General features: G+C 43.1%; 1 protein-coding gene across 1 annotated transcript in view; it reads left to right on the top strand.

Moving 5' to 3' along the window:
* The first annotated feature begins 373 nt into the window (after positions 1-373).
* The window catches only part of bard1 (BRCA1 associated RING domain 1), a 29255-nt gene continuing 3361 nt past the window's right edge, over positions 374-26267 (top strand). The window contains exons 1-9 of the mRNA XM_039014052.1: positions 374-572; positions 717-773; positions 1726-1880; positions 3370-4484; positions 5276-5356; positions 6286-6461; positions 19122-19248; positions 19473-19605; positions 20681-20773. Of these exons, the coding sequence (XP_038869980.1) occupies positions 484-572; positions 717-773; positions 1726-1880; positions 3370-4484; positions 5276-5356; positions 6286-6461; positions 19122-19248; positions 19473-19605; positions 20681-20773 (2026 nt within the window). The 5' untranslated portion in view covers positions 374-483. The remainder of the gene's footprint in view (positions 573-716; positions 774-1725; positions 1881-3369; positions 4485-5275; positions 5357-6285; positions 6462-19121; positions 19249-19472; positions 19606-20680; positions 20774-26267) is intronic.

Genomic DNA, 26267 nt, shown 5'->3' with positions numbered 1-26267 from the left:
ATTGTGGATGCGGCGGAGAGGTTCCTGGGGCTGAAAGATTTCTCGGGGAAGGAGTTGTCACAAGCCGTACCACCCTCTCAGGCCCTACAGCCTGAGAAGGGAGACATGGAGATTTGAAAGAAGGAAGAACTGGGATTTTTGTTTTGTCAATGTACTATTTTTATTTGGGTAGATTAAGTTAGTTTCCCTATTACGTATGGATTTTCTTTTTTACCTTGTTTTGGTTTCAACCGGTCCATTTGGTGGCAGCAATACACCCTTCTCGGTTGTAAAAACCCAGAGAAGAAGAAGAAAAAGAGGGCGGGAGGGAGGTATACGCAGTTACATCACGGGCAGGCCCTTGTCCCTGACGCTTTGGCGGGAGAAGCAAAAAACTAGGAAGTGAAGCTACCGCAGCAAAACTCAGCTGTAGCGTTATTTAAAGATATCAACGTGTACGAATTTAGCTTCGAAATAGTGGAAAACCTAACTACATTTCGTTAAATGGATCCTGATCTTTGCACCGACGAAGGCTGGACGAAAACGAAGGAGGCTGTCGCGCATTTTCGAAAACTTCTGCTGTGCTCAAAATGGTAAACACGCTACATTTAGCTGGACTTATTTGTTATGAAACTGGGCATGCTTGGCTGCTTGTTAGGTAACTAGTTGATGTCATTGATAATAATAGCGAGATCTAACTTACATGGTTATGTCTTTGATACACTTTGTCATTACAGTTCAAAACTGATGAACGAACCTGTGTGCCTTGGAGTTTGTGAACATATGCTTTGCAGGTGAGTGGATGCTGTCCCTCTTGGAGTGGTTAACTTGGTAACGTAAACTCGTACATCGCCTTGGTCTGTAATATTGCCCTTATTTTAGCGCCCCAAAAACGTAATACTTCCAGATCAACTGTAATGTCAATACCATTGTAAAGCACAATTTCTCACCTTTCCAACAAAATCAATTACATGACCTAAACACTGCCCGTTTCTGCATAATTCAAGCAGGCAATGAGCCCCTTCTGGTCTTTTTAAAAATGGCGGGTGGGGAAGCGAAACTAATGCGTGATAGTGAGAAGGACAGATGTCATGTGGGAACATTGCTTTTTTCACTCGATCTGTCCAACTTATCACCTTATTGCCTCTAAAATGTAAATAAAACACTATAAAGAGTTTATATAATGTGTCATTACATACCTATTTGAAGGTTTGTGTCGAATTTGAATCAGGTTTTTAGGGTGGTGTTAAAGTGATCTCAGAAGTAAACAGCCGCTTTGAGAATGATGATCGCATGCAATGATGACGAAAAAAATGACTAGGTATCCCCCCTTAACCCCGTCACTGTCCATTTCTTGTTTTTAAACTATGAGAGAAGTGCTACACCTGGTGGAGGGAGATTGTAAGACCCCAATAGTTGCTTTATACGTGCTGTACGTTATATCATGACACGTCAAGATGTAACGGGGGGTCAGTTTTTTTCAACTTTTCTCCAATACTATGGAGCCAGTACCATGTCGATCAACGCTTGAATAGAAACCTAGTTCACACCCCCGATTTTGAAGTCAACACAGTCGCTACAGTCCCATTAGTTTTCTTTGTAGCCTCGTTTGAATTTCGCGGTTACGCACATTTGTACGGAATGGGGTGAGTTTACGTTAGAAGCAGATTGTTGTACTTTACTTGGCTTGTTCTTTTACCATCCTGAGGTTATCAATGACTTGTGATTCTTTGTACTAACTACTAGGTCGTGTGCTGGTCCTCAAGCTGGAGTGGGATGTGTGGTGTGTCACAGTCCTGCCTGGGTGAAAGACATTCGGATCAACAGACAACTCAGCAATATCACAGAACTCTATGGCAACCTAGACTCACTGCTCAATCCCACTGGCTCAGATTACTCCGGTATGTTATTATTAGACAATAAAAACAACTTTATTGTCCATTGGTTAGAACGGAAATGTTTCTACTGCTTTTCCCAACACCTCCAGATTATTATAATATTATAACGACTGTGCCTGTCACTGACCATGGTAATTAGGATACGTACACACCGATAGTGTTTGCTGGCCGAGAGTACTTATAACCTCTGAACAGAGTGCAGGCTGTAATTTGTGAAAGAGTGCTGACCAATTTCATCGAATCGGGTGAAAATGTTGGCAGTCATACGTCTACAGCGGGTGGTTCTTAAAACACAGCAGACAAACGCTAGATCCACATTCGGTGCGATGTGCACAAGCCTTAAGATAAAGGATTTACAGACAGCACTGAACTCTTCCACAACCTAGATTCACTGTTTATTCCCCCGAGGACAGGAAACGTCTGTGACTGTTTACTCAACATGATAGTTATGACTGCTTTAACTTTGTTTCCCCTGTAGGTAGGTACAACGTTTAGGATATTAATGATAGTATTCCTTGAAGAAGACGAGTAGGCGGCATGTAGCCTAGTGGTTAGAGCGTTGGACTTGTAACCGAAAGGTTGCAAGATCGAATTCCCGAGCTGACAAGGTAAAAATCTGTTGTTCTGCCCCTGAACCAGGCAGTTAACTCACTGTTCCTAGGCCGCCATTGAAAATAAGAATTTGTTCTTAACTGACTTAGCTAGTTAAATAAAAGTAAAATAAATAAATAGGTGGCCAGTATAATACACTTTAGTGAACTATTAACAAAATATACAGTATTTACAAAATAATACATACAGGAGCAGTCAGAATTGTACGTCAGGATGCACAACTGCAACGAGTTGTTCAACCTGATGTACAATTCTGACTGCTCCCATATGTATTCCTTTGTAAATATATTCCTTTTTATTACCTGCCATTTAGGGGCCTACCTTTCCACTGCCCTCATCTCACCTGTGATATTATTCCTTAACAAAGGTAGGCCTATATCCCTTAGCATTAAGCACAAATGGAAGTATTACCATGTATTCCCTCTGATTTCTTTTTCTCACTCCGATCATAATCCCTGTTAATGACAGTAATAATGCAATGCCGTTATGTATGGTGGTGTTTAGCTTGTATACTTGAGCTCTGACAAACGGGTGATGTTCATGTTGCCGCAGTGGTAGAGGAACACTGACTGGCAGCTACATGCCCCTCTGGGTCACCAAATTAGATACTAGCTAGCTTGCTAGGCAGAACAGGCTGGGTGTGTGACAAGCAAGGTCGCGTGAATGAATGCAGCGCAGACAACCAAACACAACCACAGGTGAATCTAGTGGAATACAAATTGTGCCGTGACAAGGAAAGAAAAAATTATAGTGCTACCTTACCGCTTGCTTTCACATATGCCATTATAGTCTTTGTTCTTAGCTTAGGTGAGACGTTTTGATGTGTGGTTTCAGTTTGTGTGTCCTACCAGTATTTTTCTCTTTCCTGTACTATTTTCAGATGCCCTTCCCATTACACCACCAGCACAGTCAGATAAATCTGTCTTAAAGCACAAGAAGAACTTCAAGATCTGGTTTAGTCCCCGCAGCCGCAAGGTGCGCTGCCGGGTAGAGAAGCCTGCGGCGGTGCCTCTACCGGAGGTTGGGAGTGGGACTGTGAAAGCTGCTCCAAGACCTCCTGAGACACTACCTGAGTCTAAAGGCAAAGACCTGTCTGTCTTCAACTTCAACTCCTCCTCCCAAGACTCTGGCTCCTCCTCTCCTCAAAGGGCGACTAACTATGAAAAGAAAAAAGCGACTAAGAAGACGAGAAATGGTGGTGGTGGTGTCAGGAAGCCTGCAGCTGGGGGTGGGCAGAAACCAACCACGCATAAAGAAACCAAGCAGAATATCAAGACACAGAGGCTGGAGGCAATCAACCAGCAGTGGGGCTTTGGCGGAGCGAGAGAAGGAGATGTCAGAGAGGAAGAAGAGCAGGTCACTGCAGAGGAAGGAGAGCACAGGTCTAGTAAAAGAGTTTCCTTCCAAAGCCCAGACACCCTGCCTGCCACTGTGGAGCCTCAGAAGGAGGATCTCCCTCAGGGGAACACCATAATCCTCAGCCCCAGCAGAAGCATCCTGAAGATGGTTCAGCCAGGAGAGAACGTCCCGCTCTCTGAGGACCAGGACGGTCCAAGCACACACACCACCCCTTCTCAGCTGGATAAGATATCTGCAAAGCAGCACTCCAAACCAAATGAAGAAATTACTACAAAGCCTGACCTGCCCTCCCCTCCTAAGCGCACTCCCAAAATATTCTTTGTGGAAGAGAAAAACATCTCACAGTGTACCCCACAGAAACCCAAGGCATCTCCTGGCCAGGGTAGACGTCCGGCAGTAGACAGGGTCGCACTCCCAGCCATGCATACCTCGCCCTCCCCCGCTGCCAGCCCCAGACAGGGTCGATCCTCTACCATCACCAAGATATCCAGAGAAGGAGCGCAGCAGTGTGGCAGTAGCCCGTGTTCCCCAGCCCCCCTGGGGAAGAGATCCCCGGGCAGGCTGTCACAGAACAGTCCAGCTGTGGTGAAGAGAAACCACAAGGGAGAGACACCCCTACACCTGGCAGCAATAAAGGTGAGATTAACATGACTTGGGTCACAGGCTCAGGGTCAGTTGTTGGAGACATGTCAACATGTAGCAGCTGATCCCAGACTTGCTGCTATTATCAATCATTCACAGCGTTGGGACATTGATTACCTCGGGAGGATCCAGGCAGGGATTACAGCGGTGTTTACAGGGCTTATGTTAAGCTCCCTGCTATTCTCCCAGGGCTGGGAAGGGAATGGAATGCTTGTCTGATCAGTAAAGAGTAGTGCTATGGGCCATGAGAGAACCACACCGCACAACCAGGTAGATTTAGAAATTCCGATTTAAGCTAGATTCACAACAAGGCACCCAGAAAACCTTAAACTACAAGAGTACATAACCTGAGGGGACTATCTCTTTGATCGTATTACTGTCTGCTTCCCAAATGGCACCCTATACCTATGTGAAAATACAGCACTATATAGGGCTTAGGTTGCCATTTGGGACACAGACACTGGTTGTGTGAAGTGCATGTTCTCATGTCTCTAGTAACTGACTCTGTACCTGTGAACCTGATTGATGATCGCTACAGGCCCCATGATGCCTGTGTAGGATTAGATGCTGTGTTTGGAGTACATGTTGACATGTCTCTAACACCTGACCCTAGACATGTGGCCTGATGCATCTTTGTCAACCTCACAGAGTAATTGATTGATAATAGCAGCTGGTCTAAGATGATTTTGGATCAGCCAATGTGTTTGAATGGCATGTTCATATCTTTAACAACTGAACTGAACACTAAACCTGTGGCCTGTCTCCTCTCTCTGTCACCTCTGCAGGGTGATGTGGAGACAGTGAAGGAGCTCCTAGACCAAGGGGCTGACCCCAACCTGAAAGACAATGCTGGATGGACACCGCTGGTGAGTGAAGCCTTGTCTCCTCAGTCTCTCCTTGTCTCGACAGCAAATACATCCAATCATATACATCAGGGGACAGATAGGGATGCAGGGCAGGGGTGTCAATCTCATTTTGTCCTGGGGGGCTGCATTCGGTCCGGAAGGCCTCGTTGAAAATTGGTTGTATTTCCTTGCCATCAAAATTTGATTTTGAAATTTCTGATGCTCCCTGACTGTCTAGCTTTCATTTCGGTGATTATTAGCGGGCTGGACACAAACTTTATGAATGTTGGTCCATTGTCATTTCTACACAGTTTTAATTTGGTTTTAGTCATTTTAAAGTATATTGTGTTCATTCCTCCCCAACACTTTGTGTACAAATTTTTACTCAAACCACCCTCGGCTGGATTGGACCCCCTCACACGGGCTTCATGTTTGACACCCCTGATCTACATGTTGGTATAGCATGCAAGTCTTTAACTTTGCCCTGCCGGATAGAAGAGCTGTTATACGTATGCATACAGTATTACAAATCTGTGACTTTTGGCCTTTTTAAAGGGATACTTAGAAATGTAGGCAAATTGCCCAATTATCTACTTTTCCTGAGTCCGATCAACTTGTGGAAACCATTTTTATGTTTCTGTGTTCAATTTGAAGGAAGTTAGAGGTAGTTTTGTGAACCAATGCTAACTAGCGTTAGCGTAATGATGAAGTCTATGGGTATCTTATTGCGCTAGTTAGCAACTTCCTTCAAACTGCACGCAGAGACACAAAAATGGTATCCACGAGTTCCACTGACTCAAGTATCCCTTTAACAGCCTCATTGAATATTCAAATGAAATGCACCTTTTTGTAATGTCATCAGTGCTACTATGTATTACATAGTAATAGAAGACCGTATGCAGAGGAAGTTACTGTATAATGTATGTAATAACGGTGCTCCTGTGTTGCAGCACGAGGCATGTAACCTGGGCCACCAGGGTGTAGTGGAGGTGTTGGTGGAGAGGGGAGGCGTGCTGTTGAACACACCAGGCTACAAGAACGATTCTCCTCTACACGACGCTGTCAGGAACGGACATACTGGCATCGCCATGCTACTGCTGCAGCACGGGGCTTCACAGAGCGTCTTGTGAGTATGAATGAATTTATGTATTATTTTTTTAGCCACTCTTGTGGCTCATCCCACATAGCATTATACACATTAATATGGTAGAGCATATTGTGAGTATGGCCGAATGCACACAGTTATCCGCAGTGAAACCCTTAGTCACATATGTGACTGGTTACAGGATCTGAGGCATTTTTCGCCTCAGATGCCATTGCCCCAACTGTAGACCAGGTGTTTTTAGAGCTGCAATCTGTTTTTGTTGCCTTACAAAAATGGTTAGTTTCAAACTTGTACTTAATGTCAGGAAGACTAAATGTATGTTCTCTAAAATAGAGATGGTCTACATATTAATTGATTGATATTCCCAACAATGAGGTTCCCGCCTATAAATATCTGGGCTTTTGGATTGTCGATTAAAAAAAACATACTGGTGAGCTATAGTATGTAGTACTTTAGTTAAAAAACTAAGATTTAAAGTGGGCTTCTCTTTTAGAAATAGATCTTGCCTCTCCCTGAACAGCAGGAAGCAGATTGTACAGTCAACTTTCCTGCTAGTTCTAGACTATGGTGACACCATTTATCAGAATGCAGCAGCTAATACTTTTAAACCTTTTGATGCCGTCTGTCATAGCACCCTTCGCTTTACCACAGGTGACCGTTTTAATACTCATCACTGCATCCTGCATCAAAAGGTTGGCTGGTCCTCATTAAAGTCCAGTAGATCACTTCACTATTCTCTTTTTGTTTACTAAGCTCTACTATAAGAGCTTCCGCCTTCGTTGTTGAATTATAAAAACATGATTTACCAAACCCATTCACAGGGTTGGTTAACTCTTGATGTTCCTCAGGTCTCCACTGAATTAGGTAATTCCGCTTTTAGTTTTAATGCACCTCACTGCTGGAACAATTTGCAGAACTCCTTACAATTGGATGTTCAGTTGCTGCTTGGGAAGTTTATGGTGTTGATTGAGGACCTAGTTGCTGAGGAATGTAACTGTTTTTCTTAAATTTGATGTTTTGTATTGATTCCTGTTTTGTGTTACATTCTATTGGTTGTTGTATTGCTGAGATCAGGGCACCCTTGGGAATGAGACCCTGGTCTCAATGGGGTTTCCCTGAATAAATACATTTTTGGATGTTATTAATTTAAGATAATAATAATTTCTTTTTGTAGAAGTGCCTTCTTGAACATGGGAACTTTTATGTGCCTTAATTACAAACTTGTGTGTGATCTGTAAATATGAATAAACATTTTAAATTAGTTGAGTTGAGCCAAGGAGAAAGTTGAGCCAAGGAGAAAGCACTGAGCTATACATGGAGAAGACAGGATCCTTCACTAGTCATGATTGGTTGAGATAATGGAGTGGTTGGACATGCCTAGAGATTAGTCCTGATTGGGCTGCATGTCACAGGCTTCTGTCTATACCAGAATGGGCTCTTCCCTGGTCAGTATATAGATCATCTTTGCTACTGCAGATTTATGAAAAGATATAGCTAAGGACAACTGCAAAAGGGTTGCTACAGCTCTCAAACTTTCCTGCCCTGAATTTTGCTGGGTTTAAGTAGAGAGATTACTTTCTGGAGGACATTGCCATACTGACTCACATGCATTTACATGTGTGGGTGAGGCTTAAGAGGGAATGATGTGTAAACAAAGAAGTGTTCTCTAGGAAGTGTGAATCTTTCAAAGGGCATTTTCTTATACTTGTTATCCCACTTAAATCAACTTTTAAAGCAGCATAACTGTCTCGTGTTTCCTCCAACTACAGTGTACGAGATACCATTTTGAAGCTCTTGAGTCTTTACTTTTTTTAAATGTAAAAATAAGCAAATCTCATACATTTGACAAGCCTCAACAGAGATCTGAACACATGATTATTTATGATAGTCTTTATTTGGATCCCCATTATCTGACACCATAGCGAGTGAAAACCAAACCTTAGTCACTTATCCATCTTACATAATCTGGTCTTCCATAGTTGTCTCTAGTTTTCACCATACTCTACTCACTCTGCTTGGCAAAAATTACACTTAATCCTGTGGATAGCAGAAGTGGCCCATATTGTAACCACAGATATAAGATCAATGTATTCAACGTGATAGCACCAGACTGTTGGCATACCAGACTTTTGGCCTCCCTCACCAGTAGGGTTGCACATTTTGGGGAATATTCAGAGGTGGGAATTAACGGGAATATATGGGAATATATGCAAATTAATATTAATACCGTTTAAATGTAGATGTTTTTTCCATTAGATATATTTACCATATATGGAGACAGAAACATAAACCTTTTACCTTATCATAAGTAGACATAATTGCGAATGATTAAATCCTTCCAATAGAAAAAAATTAAAATTTAGTTACGAATTGAACTTTAATTAAATGAGTTGACTCTTCACATGGGATGATTTCACTGAACAACAAAAGAAAGGGAATGTTGAATGATCCCCAATGATCCATCGCATCTCCTAAAAACGTTTTCAACATGCATCTGTAAAATGATAGTCTAGAAACTAAAGCTTTGGTTGTCTTCCTCTCAGGCTTCCATGTCTTCTCCCTGGACCTCCTCAATGTCTACCTCTTGAACATCAGATTCTGAGACCTCCTCTTCACTGTCACTTTCCAACCTTGTTGAGGATGGCTTGATGTTAGGCTCAAATTTGCCCGGAGGGCCACCAATTTTTCAACCCTTGTATTGGTCAGCCTGTTGTGTGTGCTTTGGTGTGTGTGTTCCCAAACAAGGACCAGTTGCGCTCTGAGGCGGCTGATGTTGGTGGGATTTGGAGGATGATGGAAGCAACAGGGGAAAGAGCCTCAGATCCACAAAGTCGCTTCCACCAGGTGGCTGATGAGATGTGTTGGCACGACTGCCATATTGTATCTCCATCCCAAAACCCTTGCTTCCTTGCTTGGAAGTGTACTTTGCCTGACTGCTAAGAACCTTGCCCTCATCCAGGCCAAGGTGGCGAGATACCGTAGTGATGACACCATAGGCCTTGTTGTTCTCTGCACCAGACAGGATGCTCTTGCCAGCATACTTGGAGTCCAACATGTACGCTGTGGCATGTATGGGCTTCAGGCAGAAGTCTTCACGCTTTTTGATGTATTTCAGAACTGCAGTTTCCTCTGCTTGGAGCAACAGTGAAGTGGGCAGGGCAGTACGGAGTCTGAACATCAGACAGGGTGGCATTGTCTCCCTCAATCCGTGCAATGGCTACTGCTATAGGTTTGAGGAGTTTCAGGCTGCTTACCACTCTCTCCCAAAATACATCATCCCGGAGGATCCGCTTGATGGGGCAGTCCATTTTGGCAGACTGTGATATGGCCATTTCTTGGAGAGACTCCTTCCCCTCCAGGAGACTGTCAAACATGATGACAACACCACCCCAATGGGTGTTGCTGGGCAGCTCCAATGTGGTGCTCTTATTCTTCTCACTTTGCTTGGTGAGGTGGATTGCTGCTATAACTTGATGACCCTTCACATACCTAACCATTTCCTTAGCTCTCTTGTGGAGTGTATCCATTGTTTTCAGTGCCATGATGTCCTTGAGGAGCAGATTCAATGCATGAGCAGCACTGCCAATGGGTGTGATGTGAGGGTGGGACTCCTCGACTTTAGACCAAGCAGCCTTCTTGTCCGCAGCATTGTCTGTCACGAGTGCAAATGCCTTCTGTGGTCCAAGGTCATTGACTGTTTTCAGCTCATCTGCAATGTAGAGACTGGTGTGTCTGTTGTCCCTTGTGTCTGTGCTCTTGTAGAATACTGGTTGAGGGGTGGAGATGATGTAGTTAATTATTCCTTGCCCACGAACATTCGACCATCCATCAGAGATGATTGCAATACAGTCTGCGTTCTCTATGATTTGCTTCACCTTCACTTGAACTCTGTTGAACTCTGCATCCAGCAAATTAGTAGATAAAGCATGTCTTGTTGGAGGGGTGTATGCTGGGTGAAGAACATTCAGAAATCTCTTCTAATACACATTGCCTGTGAGCATCAGAGGTGAACCAGTTGCATACATTCATCAGCATTTCTCTGTCAGAGGTTGCTTGTTGTGAGCGCTGAGGGAACTTTATGCTCTTGGCCAGATGATTCTGCATCTTTGTTTTTTGCACCTTATTTGCAAATGTACACAGCTTTTCCTTCTACATTAGCTGCAGTGAAATCTTTCCAAACATCAGATAGTGCCCTTGGCATGTTCCTGCTAAGATTAGGGGGAAAAAAGTAAAATAAAACAAATACAATTCCATGAATAGATAAATGGTTAAGCAGTTAGATTAAACAACTCCTTTGTAAGATAAATGTTTTAAAATGAAACATGTATGGAAACAGGTGAATTAACACTCCTCAGGTTGCAGGCTCAAGCAAGCTAAAACCCACATGGTAGCAAAAACTAACTAGCAGAAATTGTTAAAAGTTTGAAATGATTTAAACATACTTTGTTGTAGGCTACTATTTACTAGTTAACAAAAAAATAATGTATGTCATATAAAATATATTCACCCCACCCGGTATTGTAATAAAAACTTACCAGAAAGCATGTACTCCTTTTGCTCAGTCCATGTAGTAGTGTGGGCTCCATAGCATTTCATTAGTGTGCAAGTTCTTGAGAATCAGCTGTACATGTGATGGAAGAATGCACTGTGCATGCAGAGGGTTGCAATTCCATTGAATTGGGGATAGTTTAGCCTAAATATGCCGCAATACCCAGAATTGCCTTATGTGTATCCCACAAAAGGTTCACTGTTATAAGCTAACCTTTTTGATGAATTTAAGCAAAATTCTCCAAATTCCAGGGCTTAACTTCCCATGGAAAATGTTCCAGAAAGTTTCTGACCCTTTGCAACTCTACTCACCAGTCACAAATACCATGAGTTCATTTTGCATGATGTGCGGTAGCGGACAGCCGGAGTCACAATTCTAGTTGGACAGCTGGACACTGATTGGTTGCTTGATGGTCAAGTGGTTTGACCTCATGTGGCAGGTTGGCTCAGAATACATCAGCCAAAGGGGTGGGAAGGAGCTGGTGCTTGTGTGTGTGTGAGGACGCTCGCATATTATTTGATGCTGATAAGGTGGCGGTCGTTAACTGAGCGCTGAAGGAACAATTACCTATATATTCTCCCCTTCTATCTTCTCTCTTTCTCCTTCCATTTCTTTTTTCCCCCTCTCTTTTCTCTCTCACCTTCCCTTCTCTCTTCCCCACTGCTCATCATGTTGATGTGCTGTAGTGGGTGGCGCCCGGGGCCTTGGCGACGGAGGTTAGCAACAGCAGATTTACTCAAGTTTACCCTGCCTGCCTGCTAGTCGTCTGCAAGGCAAAAGAGACAATCTGTCATGATGCCACAAGACAAGTGCAACCCTTCCCCATCACACACTATCAATACATTTAGTCTACACACACACACACAGGGATGATCACACGCTGCCTCAGTCTTGTATAACTAATCTTTTGGGGACAGACACACAATTCAGTCCCACTCAAAATCCTATTTTCCCTAACCATTGCCCTAACTCTAACATTAACCCCAAAACCCTAAAAGCTAGCTACACAACAAACCCTAGCTACACAACAAACCCTAACTACACAACAAACCCTAACTACACGACAAACCCTAACTACACGACGCACCCTAACGACACGACGCACCCTAACGACACGACGCACCCTAACGACACGACGCACCCTAACGACACGACGCACCCTGACGACACGACGCACCCTGACGACACGACGCACCCTGACGACACGACGCACCCTGACGACACGACGCACCCTGACGACACGACGCACCCTGACGACACGACGCACCCTGACGACACGACGCACCCTGACGAACCCTAAAACTAACCCTAAACCTAATTCTACCCTAAATCTGTAGAAATAGAATTTGACCTTGTGGGGACTAACAAAATGTCCCCAGTTGGTCCATTGTTTGTTAATTTACTATTCTTGTGGGGACTTCTGGTCTCCACAAGTATAGTTAAACATGTCCACAACAAGCACAAACACAAAGACACACCCTGGTCCTCTAAGTCTGAAATAATTTGGATTGATTGGTACACAGAGCTGCACGGTGAGAGAAAGAAAGAGGATTTCTCTGTGGCTATGTCCACTGAAATAATCCATCTCGATAGTGCCTGCCTCAACCCAGCTCTGCATCTGCAACATTGGACAGGCTGTCTTTTTTGTTTGTGGATTTAGACTACTTGAGAAGTGTGTGTGTGTGTGTGTTTCAAGTTAGTTTTATTTGTCACAGTGAAATGCTTAAAGGTCTGATGCAGCCTTTTTATCTCAATATCAAATATTTTCTGTGTGACAATTAAGTATCTTACTGTCATAGTTTTCAACTAAAATTGTCAAAAATGAACAAAAATAGCTTCTTAGCAAAGAGCAATTTCTCAAGCAATAATTTTGTTAGGACTGTCTGTGAGTGGTCTGAGTGGGGAGGGGAAAACTAGCTGTTATTGGCAGAGGTTTGGGAACTCTTTCTTATTGGTCTAAATAATTTACCACCTGGTGATGTCACCACTCAACTCAAACCAACTCACAGGCAGAAATGTCAGGCAGTTATTTCAAACTGCTATTACACTAAAATGGTATTATCCTAATACTTCACAATTTCACAGTATTATTCCAACCTCATAGTGTAGACAGGCAGACATGCATACAGTTGAAGTCGGAAGTTTACATACACTTAGGTTGGAGTCATTAAAACTCGTTTTTCAACCACTCCACAAATTTCTTGTTAACAAATTATAGTTTTGGTAAGTCGGTTTGGACATCTACTTTAAAGTAATTTTTCCAAAAATTGTTTACAGACAGATCATTTCACAAATAATTCACTATCACAATTCTAGTGGGTCAGAAGTTTACATACACTAAGTTGACTGTGCCTTTAAACAGCTTGGAAAATTGCAGAAAATGATGTCATGGCTTTAGAAGCTTCTGATAGGCTAATTGACATAATTTGAGTCAATTGAAGGTGTACCTGTGGATGTATTTCAAGGCCTACCTTCAAACTCAGTGCCTCTTTGCTTGACATCATGGGGAAATCAGCCAAGACCTCAGAAAAAAATTGTAGACCTCCACAATTCTGGTTCATCCTTGGGAGCTATATTCAAACGCCTGAAGGTACCATGTTCATCTGTACAAACAATAGTATGCAAGTATAAAAACCATTGGACCACGCAGATGTCATACCACTCAGGAAGTAGATGCGTTCTGTCTCCTCGAGATGAATGTACTTTGGTGTGAAAAGTGCAAATCAATCCCAGAACAACAGCAAAGGACCTTGTGAAGATGCTGGAGGAAACAGGTACAAAAGTATCTATATCCACAGTAAAACGAGTCCTATATCGACATAACCTGAAAGGCTGCTCAGCAAGGAAGAAGCCACTGCTCCAAAACTGCCATTAAAAAAGCCAGACTACGGTTTGCATCTGCACATGGGGACAAAGATTGTGCTTTTTGGAGAAATGTCTTCTCGTCTGATGACACAAAAATAGAACTGTTTGGCCATAATGATCATCGTTATGTTTGGAGGAAGAGTGGGGAGGCTTGGAAGCCGAAGAACACCATCCCAACCGTGATGCACGGGGGTGGCAGCATCATGTTGTGGGGGTGCTTTGCTGCAGAAGGGACTGGTGCACTTCACAAAAAAGATGGCTTCATGATGATGGAAAATGATGTGGATATATTGAAGCAACATCTCAAGACATCAGTCAGGAAGTTAATGCTTGGTTGCAAATGGGTCTTCCAAATGGACAATGACCCCAAGCATACTTCCAAAGTTGTGAGTGGAGTGGCCATCACAAAGCCCTGACCTCAATCACATAGAAAACTTGTGGGCAGAACTGAAAAAGCTTTTGCGAGCAAGGAGGCCTATAAACCTGACTCAGTTACACCAGCTCTGTCAGGAGGAATGGGACAAAATTCACCCAACTTATTGTGGGACGCTTGTGGAAGTCTACCCGAAATGTTTGCCCCAAGTTAAACAATTTAAAGGCAATGCTACCAAATACTAATTGAATGTATGTAAACTTCTGACCCACTGGGAATTGGATGAAATAAAAGCTGAAATTAATCATTCTCTACTATTATTCTGACATTTCTTAAAATAAAGTGGTGATCCTAACTGACGTAAAACAGGAAATTTTTACTAGGATTAAATGTCAGGATTTGTGAAACTGAGTTTAAATGTATTTGGCTAAGGTGTATGTAAACTTCTGACTTCATGCATACATACATACATGCAGTGGCAAGAAAAAGTATTTGAACCCTTTGGAAATATTTCTGCATAAATTGGTCATCAAATTTGATCTGATCTTCATCTAGGTCACTACAATAGACAAACACATTCTGCTTAAACTAATAAAACACAAACAATTATATTTTTTCATGTCTTTATTGAACACACCTTGTAAACATTCACAGTGCAGGGTGGGAAAAGTATGTAAGTCCTTGGATTTAATAACTGGTTGACCCTCCTTTTGGCAACAATAACCTCAACCAAATGTTTTCTGTAGTTGCGAATCAGACCTGCACAACGGTCAGGAGGAGTTTTGTACCATTCCTCTTTACAAAACTGTTTCAGTTCAGCAATATTCTCTTGATGTCTGGTGTGAACTGCTCTCTTGAGGTCATGCCGCAGCATCTCAATCGGGTTGAGGTCAGGACTCTGACTGGGCCACTCCAGAAGGCGTATTTTCTTCTGTTGAAGCCATTCTGTTGATTTTCTTCTGTGTTTTAGGTCATTGACCTTCAATTGGTGGACAGATAGCCTAACATTCTCCTGCAAAATGTCTTGATAAACTTGGGAAATCATTCTTCTGTTTACGATAGCAAGCTGTCCAGGCCCTGAGGCAGCAAAGCAGCCCCAAAACATGATGCTCCCTCCACCATACTTTACAGTTGGGATGAGGTTTTGATGTTTGTGTGCTTTGCCTTTTTTTTTTTCACACATAGTGTTGTGTGTTCCTTCCAAACAACTCAACTGTAGTTTCATCTGTCCACAGAATATTTTGCTAGTAGCGCTCAGTCCGATGATGATGTATGTACGTACGTACGTACGTACGTACGTACGTACATAAACTCAGCAAAAAAAAGAAACGTCCTCTCACTGTCAACTGCTTTTATTTTTAGCAAACTTAACATTTGTATGAACATAACAAGATTCAACAACTGAGACATAAACTGAACAAGTTCCACAGACATCTGACTAACAGAAATTGAATAATTTGTTTCTGAACAAAGGGGGGGGGGGTCAAAATCAAAAGTAACAGTTGGTATCTGGTGTGGCCACCAGCTGCATTAAGTACTGCGGTGCATCTCCTCCTCATGGACTGCACCAGATTTGCCAGTTCTTGCTGTGAGATGTTACCCCACTCTTCCACCAAGGCACCTGCAAGTTCCCGGACATTTCTGGGGGGAATGGCCCTAGCCCTCAACCTCCGATCCAACAGGTCCCAGACGTGCTCAGTGTGATTGAGATCCGGGCTCTTTGCTGGCCATGGCAGAACACTGACATTCCTGTCTTGCAGGAAATCACGCACAGATCGAGCAGTATGGCTGTTGGCATTGTCATGCTGGAGGGTCTTGTCAGGATGAGCCTGCAGGAAGGGTACCACATGAGTGAGGAGGATGTCTTCCCTGTAACGCACAGTGTTGAGATTGCCTGCAATGACAACAAGCTCAGTCCGATGATGCTGTGACACCACCCCAGACCATGACGGACCCTCCACCTCCAAATCGATCCCTCTCCAGAATACAGGCCTCGGTGTAACGCTCATTCCTTCAACGAAAACCGCGACTCGTCAGTGAAGAGAACTTTTTGCCAGTACTGTCTGGTCCAGTGACGGTGAGTTTGTGCCCATAGACGTTGTTGCCTGTGTAATAGCCTTTCTCAGCCTATTGCGGACAGTCTGAGCACTGGTGGAGGGATTTTGCGTTCCTGGTGTAACTCTGGCAATTGTTGTTGCCATCTTGTACCTGTCCCGCAGGTGTGATGTTCGGATGTACCGATCCTGTGCAGGTGTTGTTACACGTGGTCTGCCACTGCGAGGACAATCAGCTGTCCATCCTTTCTCCCTGCGTCTCACAGTACGGACATTGCAATTTATTGCCCTGGCCACATCTGCAGTCCTCATGCCTCCTTGCAGCATCCCTAAGGCACGTTCACGCAGATGAGCAGGGACGCTGGGCATCTTTCTTTTGGTGTTTTTCAGAATCAGTAGAAAGGCCTCTTTAGTGTCCTAAGTTTTCATCACTGTGACCTTAATTGGGAAACAGTGTTTAAAATCTTTGCAATGAAGATCTGTGAAGTTATTCCGATTTTTACGAATTATCATTGAAAGACCGGCTCCTGAAAAAGGGACGTTTTATTTTTTTGATGAGTTTACATGCATACATTACCAGTGAAACGTTTGGGGACACCTACTCATTCAAGGGTTTTTCTTTATTTTTTACTATTGTGGAATAATAGTGAAGACATCAAAATCATGAAATAACACATACGGAATCATATAGTAACCAAATAAGTGTTAAACAGATAAATATATTTCATATTTGAGATTCTTTAATGTAGCCGCTCTTTGACTTGATGACAGCTTTGCACACTCTTGGCATTCTCTCAACCAGCTTCATGAGGAATGCTTTAACAACAGTCTTGAAGGAGTTCTCCCATATGCTGAGCACTTGTTGGCTGCTTTTCCTTCACTCTGCGGTCCAACTCATCTCAAACCATCTCAATTGGGTTGAGGCCAGGTCATTTGATGCAGCACTCCCTCACTCTCCTTGGTCAAATAGCCCTTACACTGTCTGGAGGTTTGTGCTGGGTCATTGTCCCGTTGAATGTGGTGGGAACCACACATGCAGATATCATCCGTTCACCAACTCTGCTTCTCACAAAGACGTGGCGGTTGGATCCAAAAATCTCAAATTTGGACTCATCAGACCAAAGGACAGATTAAACAGATCGCTCGATACATTCAGCTTGTCAATTCTTCTTACAAAAACAAGTAGTGATGAAGTCAATCTCTCCTACTTTGAGCCATGAGAGATTGACATGCATATCATTGTTAGCTTCCTGTAAAATTTTAATGGCCAGCCGTGCTGCCCTGTTCTGAGCCAATTATAATTTTCCTAAATCCCTCTTTTTGGCACCTTACAACATGACTGAACAGTAGTCCAGGTGCGTCAACTAGGGCCTGTATGACCTGCCTTGTTGATAGCGTTAAGAAGGCAGAGAAGCGGTTTATTATGGAAAAACTTCTCCCAATCTTAGCTAATGTTGTATCAATATGTTTTGACCATGACAGTTTACAATCCAGGGATACTCCAAGAAGTTTAGTCACCTCAACTTGCTCTTTCCACATTATTCATTACAAGATTTAGTTGAGGTTTAGGGTTTAGTGAATGGTTTGTCCCAAATACAATGCTTTTAGTTTTTGATTGCACTCTGGCTTTAACTTGCAAGCCCTACCCAACAGGGCAGTATTCAATATAAAAAGGTATAGCATAAACTAAAACAAATCTAAAACATGAGAGAGGGATATTTTTTTGTGCAAAAAAAATTAAGATTAACAACAAAAGAGTGTGTGTGTGTGTGTGTGTGTCCACGGTCACTTACCGGAGATGGAGGCACGTCTTGTCTGTCAATGCAGATGACGTGTCTTTCCCGGCACTCCCAGACACAAGGTATTTTTGGGCATTCACAGCTGATCACAGCTGATCGCCCAGCTGCACTGAGAACTGCACAGAGCCATGCATCGGGTGTTTCTGGTTCCTCTTCTGTCTGTCATCGTCTTGGCTTGGATCCTCACACATCATATATGTATCAGGATCAATAAAAGATGATCTCAATGGGGTATTTACTTACAGATATAACAACTGACAAAACATCTGGCCTATTCATTTATAGCAAGGTTTGTCTTATGTAGATGGAGGAAGTTTGAGAATAAATGTATTTTTTTTATTTAAAAAAATTGGACAAAACACTGTGCAACTACTGTACTCTGCATCCAGATCGGAATTGATAAATTAATGCATTTTTCCTTATTAGTATGAAAGGCTTGGTTTCAGTGGTTACCCGCACCCCCCTTAGATACACACACTACACCACCTACCCAAAGCAATTTTCTATGCTTTTCTCATCCTTTCACTGGGAATGTGTGTGTGTTTTTGTACATGTGCGCGTCTGCAGTATTTGTGTGTCTATGCTCATAACCCCCCCCCCCCATGAATCCAATTGAAATATTTTATGGACCAGTGGACCAATTAATTGTCCCCCAGGTGTTATCTTTGCTGACGCCTAATCTTTATGCACCAACCTGTTCTGCTTCTCCTCCCTCTTCTCCTCCTTTTTCTCATCCCTTTTTCCCCTCCTCCAGGAACGTGCTGTTTCACTTTGTCTTCTGTGTCTCAGTGTCTCGTGCTGCATTGCTGTTCACTGGATCCTCATAGCCCTATGTCAATCCATGCACTAATATATTGTATCATATTGTCACCAATGAGTGAGTTTGTTACCATCCATGTCTGTATAACCCTAATCTTGGCACCCAGAATGATGCATTGCTGGCCGGCTGCTAGATGGTATTAGTCTGTGTATCCGGATTCCCAGACAGTTTTGACATGGTTCAGGTTTGTGACAGAGACAGTCTGTATCTCTGTCTAACAGGAATATGTTTGGCCTTCGCCCTGTGGACTATGCCGTGACCCCAGAGATGCAGTCAATCCTTCTGGCAGCCTCTGAAGGACCCCACCCAGTCAACTCACCTCTCAGTCCTCCACCCAGCCTCAATAAGGTATGCCCATCAGCACATCATTATTCTCACACAAAAGCAATGTTACATCAACCATTACCTTCTAGCTCTGCGTTAACTTTTCACAAATTATACGACTATGAAAAGAGCAGGAAGTTGTTTTATTTTATACCTTTTTTATTTATTATATACAGTAAGTTGCAAGAGTGAAGCAACATAAAATCTGTAATTTAAAACCCATGGTGTGTGTCTATGTTGTGTTACAGGCCAGTGAAGTTGTGAGATGGGGGGAACAGGTAGTTGTACTGGGCAGTAAACTGTCCCAGTCCCAACAGACCCAGCTGGCCAAACTGAGACATCTCCTGGGAGGAAAGAGAGCAGATGCCTTCTCTTGCTCTGGTAACTTACCTGTCCACTATACCTGTACCCATCTACCTGTACACTGCCACCTACTACAACACATTTGATACTAGCCTGCTCCCAGATCTGTTAGTTCTGTCGTGCCAAATACTATGGCAAACATTTGTTTGGCATGTCCACGACCAAATAGGAGTTGGCAATGCAGCACAAAGAGATTTGGGTCCAGGCACATTTTGGGACTTAATTCCTGGTTACTCCCAACCACTCTAGGTTTGATTAAGAAACAGAAGGCTCACATTTATAGTATTGTGAAAGGGTTGCAACATCACTTATTACATACAAGTAGCTACCTTTTTGGAGCTTTGCAAATCTTAGTGATACAGAGTAACAGGGAAGGCAGTTTCTTAGCTCTTTGGTAATGACAGTGGGGACAGAGGACATGGCTGGAAAGTAATTTCTCATAAGCTGTTTGTGATTTCTGTTGTGATGAACGTTAGACTACAGTATTCAAACGAACAGAAAATGGAAGTGTTTGTCTGTCTACAGGGCTTTGGGTAGTAAAGACTTCAGTGTCTCCTATTATTTAAAGTGAAAGCAGAGCAAAGCTCCACAGCATGTAAACCACAGAGTTTAGCCCCGAGATACAATTAAGGTCATTTTGCAGCCTTTCAGCCACAGAGCCTTGTTGACTGCAGAGGCAAAAAGAATGTCTAAAAAAAAAAAAGGATTATACATAAGTCTCATTGTCTAAGCCTGGTGTGAATGAGGCTGATTCTACCCATGCCTGTGTTGCAATCACTCACAACAAAGACATTGCCATTATTTTATTCAAATAATGTTTTGGAGAAGGCTATTCTATTGAAATTGTATTCAACTGTCTATTTATTTAGTAGGCTTAAATTTATATTACATTTTCATAACTAGGCCTAATTATCAGATTGTAACTGTTATAAACAGATACGAAACCAATTGATTGCACTGGCATGCACTTGATGTGTACTAACCCAACCCATGCAATGGCAGACATTAGTTGATATGTGCTGTATCCATCACTACCCATGCACTAAAACACATCTTTGGATGACATCCAGTTTTTCTTCTCCCATTCCTCTAGTCACCCATGTGGTGGTACCAGACGGGCCGATGCCCACCACACTGTCCACTCTCCTGGGCCTCCTGAACGGCTGCTGGGTCCTCAACTTTAGCTGTAAGAAACTTTCACCTCTGCCTCCTAGGCCTACAGTAGCCTGTCCTACAACTCTGCCTCTTACCATATCTTCAGCCTCTATGAACTTATGTCTAAGTATCTTATTATTCTTATACAGGATGCGTCCTAAATGGCACCCTTTTCCCTCATACATTAACTGTGGCCTTTGACCTTGGTTCTGTACTGCTTCTTTCAAATGTGTGTCTATGTATGGTTAATGTATTCTAATGAGAAATATAATTATACTGTAAAACTGTCCATATATTGTGTTATATACTGTACATGGATACATTGGGCATTAATAGTATATAATTTCAAACCCTTACGTTTTTACATGATCGATGATGTCAGGCATTCAGAGTTATCCGCTACCCTCTGTTTCAAGTATGCTTTAAAGCAGTATGGATTCATACTCCATAACAATCTAGATGGAGAAATATGCCTACTTTTTATTCATCTTCCCTTGCATTATCTCCTGTTTCCTTGCTTTTGGAAGAAATGTGTTTGCTTTTGTGCTTTGTCTTTTATCATCTTCTTTATTCTATGCAATGCAGTGTCCTGAGAGGCATGAAGGGTTTGTTCAACAGGATATTGTAGATATTAAATATACGTGTCGGGCATACAGGCAAATACAGTGGATTGAAATAGGGGGGTTTGAGAATTGTCAGCGGACCTAGATGTCAAAATTGGTAGAAATCAAAGAAAGAAACTCTCTTCTCTTGTGTTTGTTTCCTACAGAGGTGAATTTATAAGTGGAAACTTTACAATTTCCATGCAGTTATTTTTTTGCCGTTTATTCCTAGCGGCAACAATAAAATATACTAGATATTCACAGGCAGTCTACCTCAAAAAGGAAAAAGGTGACTGTCATCAAGGTGTCTGATGCCTTGGTGTGTGTGTGTGTCTGTCTGTTTAGGATTGAGAACATTTTTATTATTCCCAACACCTCTCTCTCCTCCACGGAGGATGAACACTTGACACAGCCTGTCTACCCTCAACAACAAGTGTGCCACACTCCATCCCTCTGTCCATGAACCCCAGTCTCTGGTGGTGGGGCTAACTAGCTGGCCCTATCGTCCGAAGCAGAGCGGAGTGGGAGCCTGGATTAACCCCGGTATCTCTTTCCCCCCCGCCAAGGCCTCGCAGGGTCTCTCGAAATGAAAGCTGCAATTAAGGGGGATTAGTAAATGTAATTATGCTTGATGACTGCTATGGACAATGTTTGTGTGTGTCAGACAGTGTTGTGTGACTGTGTAGTGTGTGTATGTGGTCACATGGGAACTGCCCTCATGAGAAAATACATTGTAGGTTAGGCAGTGATCAAGATGGCACTGTTGTATTGATAGCATATATCATCATGCCAAGCACAATGGCACCATGAGACATTCAAATGGCAACACTTGGTTACCTTGCAGATTGTCATTAAGCTTTAGGCCATGTTATTTGCATGTAGTAACTAATGTCCATAAATTACCCCAACTAACAGAAGTGTAATGCAACCCTCCATCCCCTTGAAAGCCTTCTTATTTTACTGTTGTCTGAAATTGTATTTTATTTCCTATTTAGTGTGATATGTAGGGGATAGTGCCATTTCAGATGCAGCCAATTTTCATAAATGACCGCAAACAATGGAAAAGTTTAAAGCAACCCTCACTCTCCTCCCCTTGAAATGCTTCTTATTTTAGCCATGACTGCTGTTCATCTGTCATCCAAACCTCTCTCGGCATGAAGAGGTCTCCCAGTGCTGAGCAACACAACCCAAATATTGTTTTTGTTTTTACAATCGATAATGTAATAATGGAGCATTTACCTAGTCCCAGACAGTACTATTAAAGTTGTCTGGTACCGTTGGAGAAAACCTTCCTCTTTTCTGTGGCACCACAGGGAGGGGGAAAACATGTCTGCTTCCCAAATGGCACCCTCTAACCTACTGTACGGTATATAGTGCAGTATTTTTGCCCAGGATCCTACAGTCAAAATAAGTGCACTATGTAGGGAATAGGGTGCCATTTGGGATCAATCCTAGGGCCTTTTCATCTCCCTCTATGCAACTTCTCCTCTCCCATTTTTGAAAAAGAATTGTGACATTATATTAAGAAATGAAAGGGGGCGCTAGATTAGAGTGAAGAGAAGAGAGGATTAAGGTGGATGTGTGTATTGAACTCCTGCCACTGGGGGCCATATGTAGTCAGTGGTTAGAAGCACTACTACTAGACCAGATCCTGGTACTCAATTTATTCAAGTGCTATGTGGGGAAATTCACTGCTTTTTGTAAACGGTTCATTTCTTATACGTGGAGAGAAGGAGATACTACGCTAAAGCTTGCCGTATTTCAATCTGTGTTGCATCATTCGCCTATAGGGCAAAGTGTGTTGAGGGCATTCTACTCTTCATCACACTTTCATTTCTCAAATGGTTTCTTCAAATCAAATTTTGTTGGTCACATACATGTGTTTAGCAGATGTTATTGTGGGTGTAGCGAAATTCTTGTGCTTCTAGTTCTGACAGTGCAGCAATGTCTAACAAGTAATATCTAATAATTTCACAACATACCCAATACACACAAATCTATGTAAAGGAATGGAATGAAGAATATATAAATGGATGAGCAATGTCAGAGCGGCATAGACTAAGATACAGTAGAATACAGTATAGACATATGAGATAAGTAATGCAAGATATGTAAACATTATTAAAGTGACACTTTATTATAGTGGCCAATTATTTCAAGTCTATATAGGCAGCAGCCTCTCTGTGCTAGTAATGGCTATTTAACAGTCCGATGGCCTTGAGATTGAAGCTGTTTTTCAGTCTCTCGTTCCCAGCTTTGATGCACCTGTACTGACCACGCCTTCTGGATGGTAGTGGGGTGAACAGGCAGTAGCCCAGGTGGTTGTTGTCCTTGATGATCTTTTTGGCATTCCTATTACATCGGGTGCTGTAGGTATCCTGGAGGGTAGGTATTTTGCCCCCGTTGATGTATTGTGCAGACCACCCCACCCTTTGGAGAGCCCTGCGGTTGTGTGCGATGCCGTTGCCGTACCAGGCAGTGATACAGCCCGACAGGATGCTCTCAATTGTGCATCTGTAAAAGTTTGTGAGGGTTTTAGGTAACAAGCCAGATTTCTTCAGCCTCCTGGGGTTGAAGAGGTGCTGTTGCGCCGCCTTCTCCACACTGTCTGTGTGGCTGGACCATTTCAGTTTATCTGTGATGTGTATGCCGAGGAACTTTAACTTTCCACTTTCTCGTCGATGTGGATAGGAGGGTGCTCCCTCTGCTGTTTCCACGATCATCTCCTTTGTTTTGTTGACGTTAAGTGAGGGGTTGTTTTCCTAACACCACACTCCCAGAGCTCTCACCTCCTCCCTGTAGACTGTCTCGTCATTGTTGGTAATCAAGCCTACTACTGTTGTGTCGTCTGCAAACTTGATGATTGAGTTGGAGGCGTGCTTGGCCACGCAGTCAGGGGTGAACAGGGAGTACAGGAGGGGGCTGAGCACACACCCTTGTGGGGCCCCAGTGTCAAGGATCACCTAACTAGTGTTGTTTCCCACCTTCACCTGGGGGCGGCCCGCACAGGGTGGGCTTCAGACCCAGGGCGGGCTTCAGACCCAGGACGGGCTTCAGACCCAGGGCCTCAAGCTTAATGATAGCTTGGAGGGTACTATAGTGTTGAATGCTGAGCTATAGACAATGAACAGCATTCTTACATATGTGTCCAGATGGGATAGGGCCGTGTGCAGTGTGATGGCGATTGCATCGTCTGTGGATCTATTGGGGCGGTAAGCTAACTGAAGTGGGTCTAGGGTGGCAGGTAAGGTGGAGGTGATATGAACCTTGACTAGTCTCTCAAAGCACTTCATGATGACAGAAGTGAGTGCAATGGGGTGATAATCATTTAGTTCAGTTACCTTTGCTTTCTTGGTACAGGAACAATGGTGGCCATCTTGAAATATGTGGGGACAGCAGACTGGGATAGGGATTGATTGAATATGTCCGTAAACACACCAGCCAGCTGGTCTGCACATGCTCTGAGGACGTGGCTAGGGATGCCGTCTGGGCTGGCAGCCTTGCGAGGGTTAACACGTTTGAAATGTCTTACATTAGCCACGGAGAAGGAAGCCCCCTGTCCTTGATAGCGGGCTGCGTCAGGGGCACTGTGTTATCCTCAAAGCGGGCAAAGAACATGTTCCCTTCCGGAAGCAAGACGTTGGTGTCCGCGACGTGGATGGTTTTCCTTTTGTAATCCGTGATTGTCTGTAGACCCTGCCACATATGTCTCATGTCTGAACCGTTGAATTGCAACTCCACTTTGTCTCTATACTGACGTTTTGCCTGTTTGATTGCCTTGCGGAGGGAATGACTACTCTGTGTTCTGCCATGTTCCCAGTCACCTTGCCATGGTTAAATGCGGGTACATAAAACATTTTCATGGTTATATACTGTAGCTATGGTGTGTAAGTGTGTGGTAGGGATTTAGCAAATGGAAATCAGTTTTCCATTAAAACGATAAGGATTTCATAAAATTCCATATGAATTCACAATGCAGCTGTGCTACTGCCAGCAACAGTTTGGGTCTCAGTGCGTCCCTTTCAGATGGTTAAGCATTGCACCTATACTACCATTACTTTACCTCAATTCCACCTCGCTAAGTTTGCATTTCCTTCTGAAAGTATTGCCATACAGGACTTTGCTGCTTTCACTTGCCTTTCTCTGCCATTTTTCCAACTCTTAACGACGATGATGTAGTGATGTAGCGTCTACTCCAAAATAATTGATTCCTTGACTCCTTGCACGTCGACTCCCATTTCTGAGTGCTAGGAATCGACTCCTAAGATTCAGTATTGTTGGACCGGAGGAGACTGATTAGTTGTCGTTCCTTCGAGAACACAAAAACTCACATTTTTCATAGCAAGCTAGCAAGGGACAGAGCGAGAGGGGAGGGGCACAGTATAGGCAGGTCGGCCACCTGGCAGATAGTCCGAATGGTGCACTAGGATTATCTATCTGCAATCATTGGCTTGCAATGTCTCGCAACTTCAGTAAAGCAGGGGCCATCATCAATGAATAGTCTAGATTATTGAGATGAGCGAGATTCAACACTTGGCTCACATTATTGGCACATGTGCACAGGTTCGCTTCACGCTGTCTACAGCGTGGTAGCCAGGGCACCAGAGCCGGGCGCTTCAGAGCTCTTTAGTTTTTGTGGAAATTGACCCACTGCTGTTTACTTTCTGTGTATCTACTTCATATAACAAAGTCTACATTCAAATGACACATTTATTTTTCTAATTAGGCTATAACACAAATATTTTGTGATAACTGCACTGATGAAAAAAAATTGATTTAAAACATTTTTGAGTTAGGGATTTCTCTTAACTTGAAGGATCACATTTTTGTTTTTATAAGTTCACAACCCTAGTGTGTGGTACTAACAGCCAATTTCGTGGGTTAATTTGACCGCAGGGATCTCATCTAGCTATAAAATAGGTT

This window comes from Salvelinus namaycush, chromosome 19, assembly GCF_016432855.1.
Source record: "Salvelinus namaycush isolate Seneca chromosome 19, SaNama_1.0, whole genome shotgun sequence".
Lineage (NCBI taxonomy): Eukaryota > Metazoa > Chordata > Actinopteri > Salmoniformes > Salmonidae > Salvelinus > Salvelinus namaycush.
This window is presented reverse-complemented; position numbering and strand designations above follow the sequence as displayed.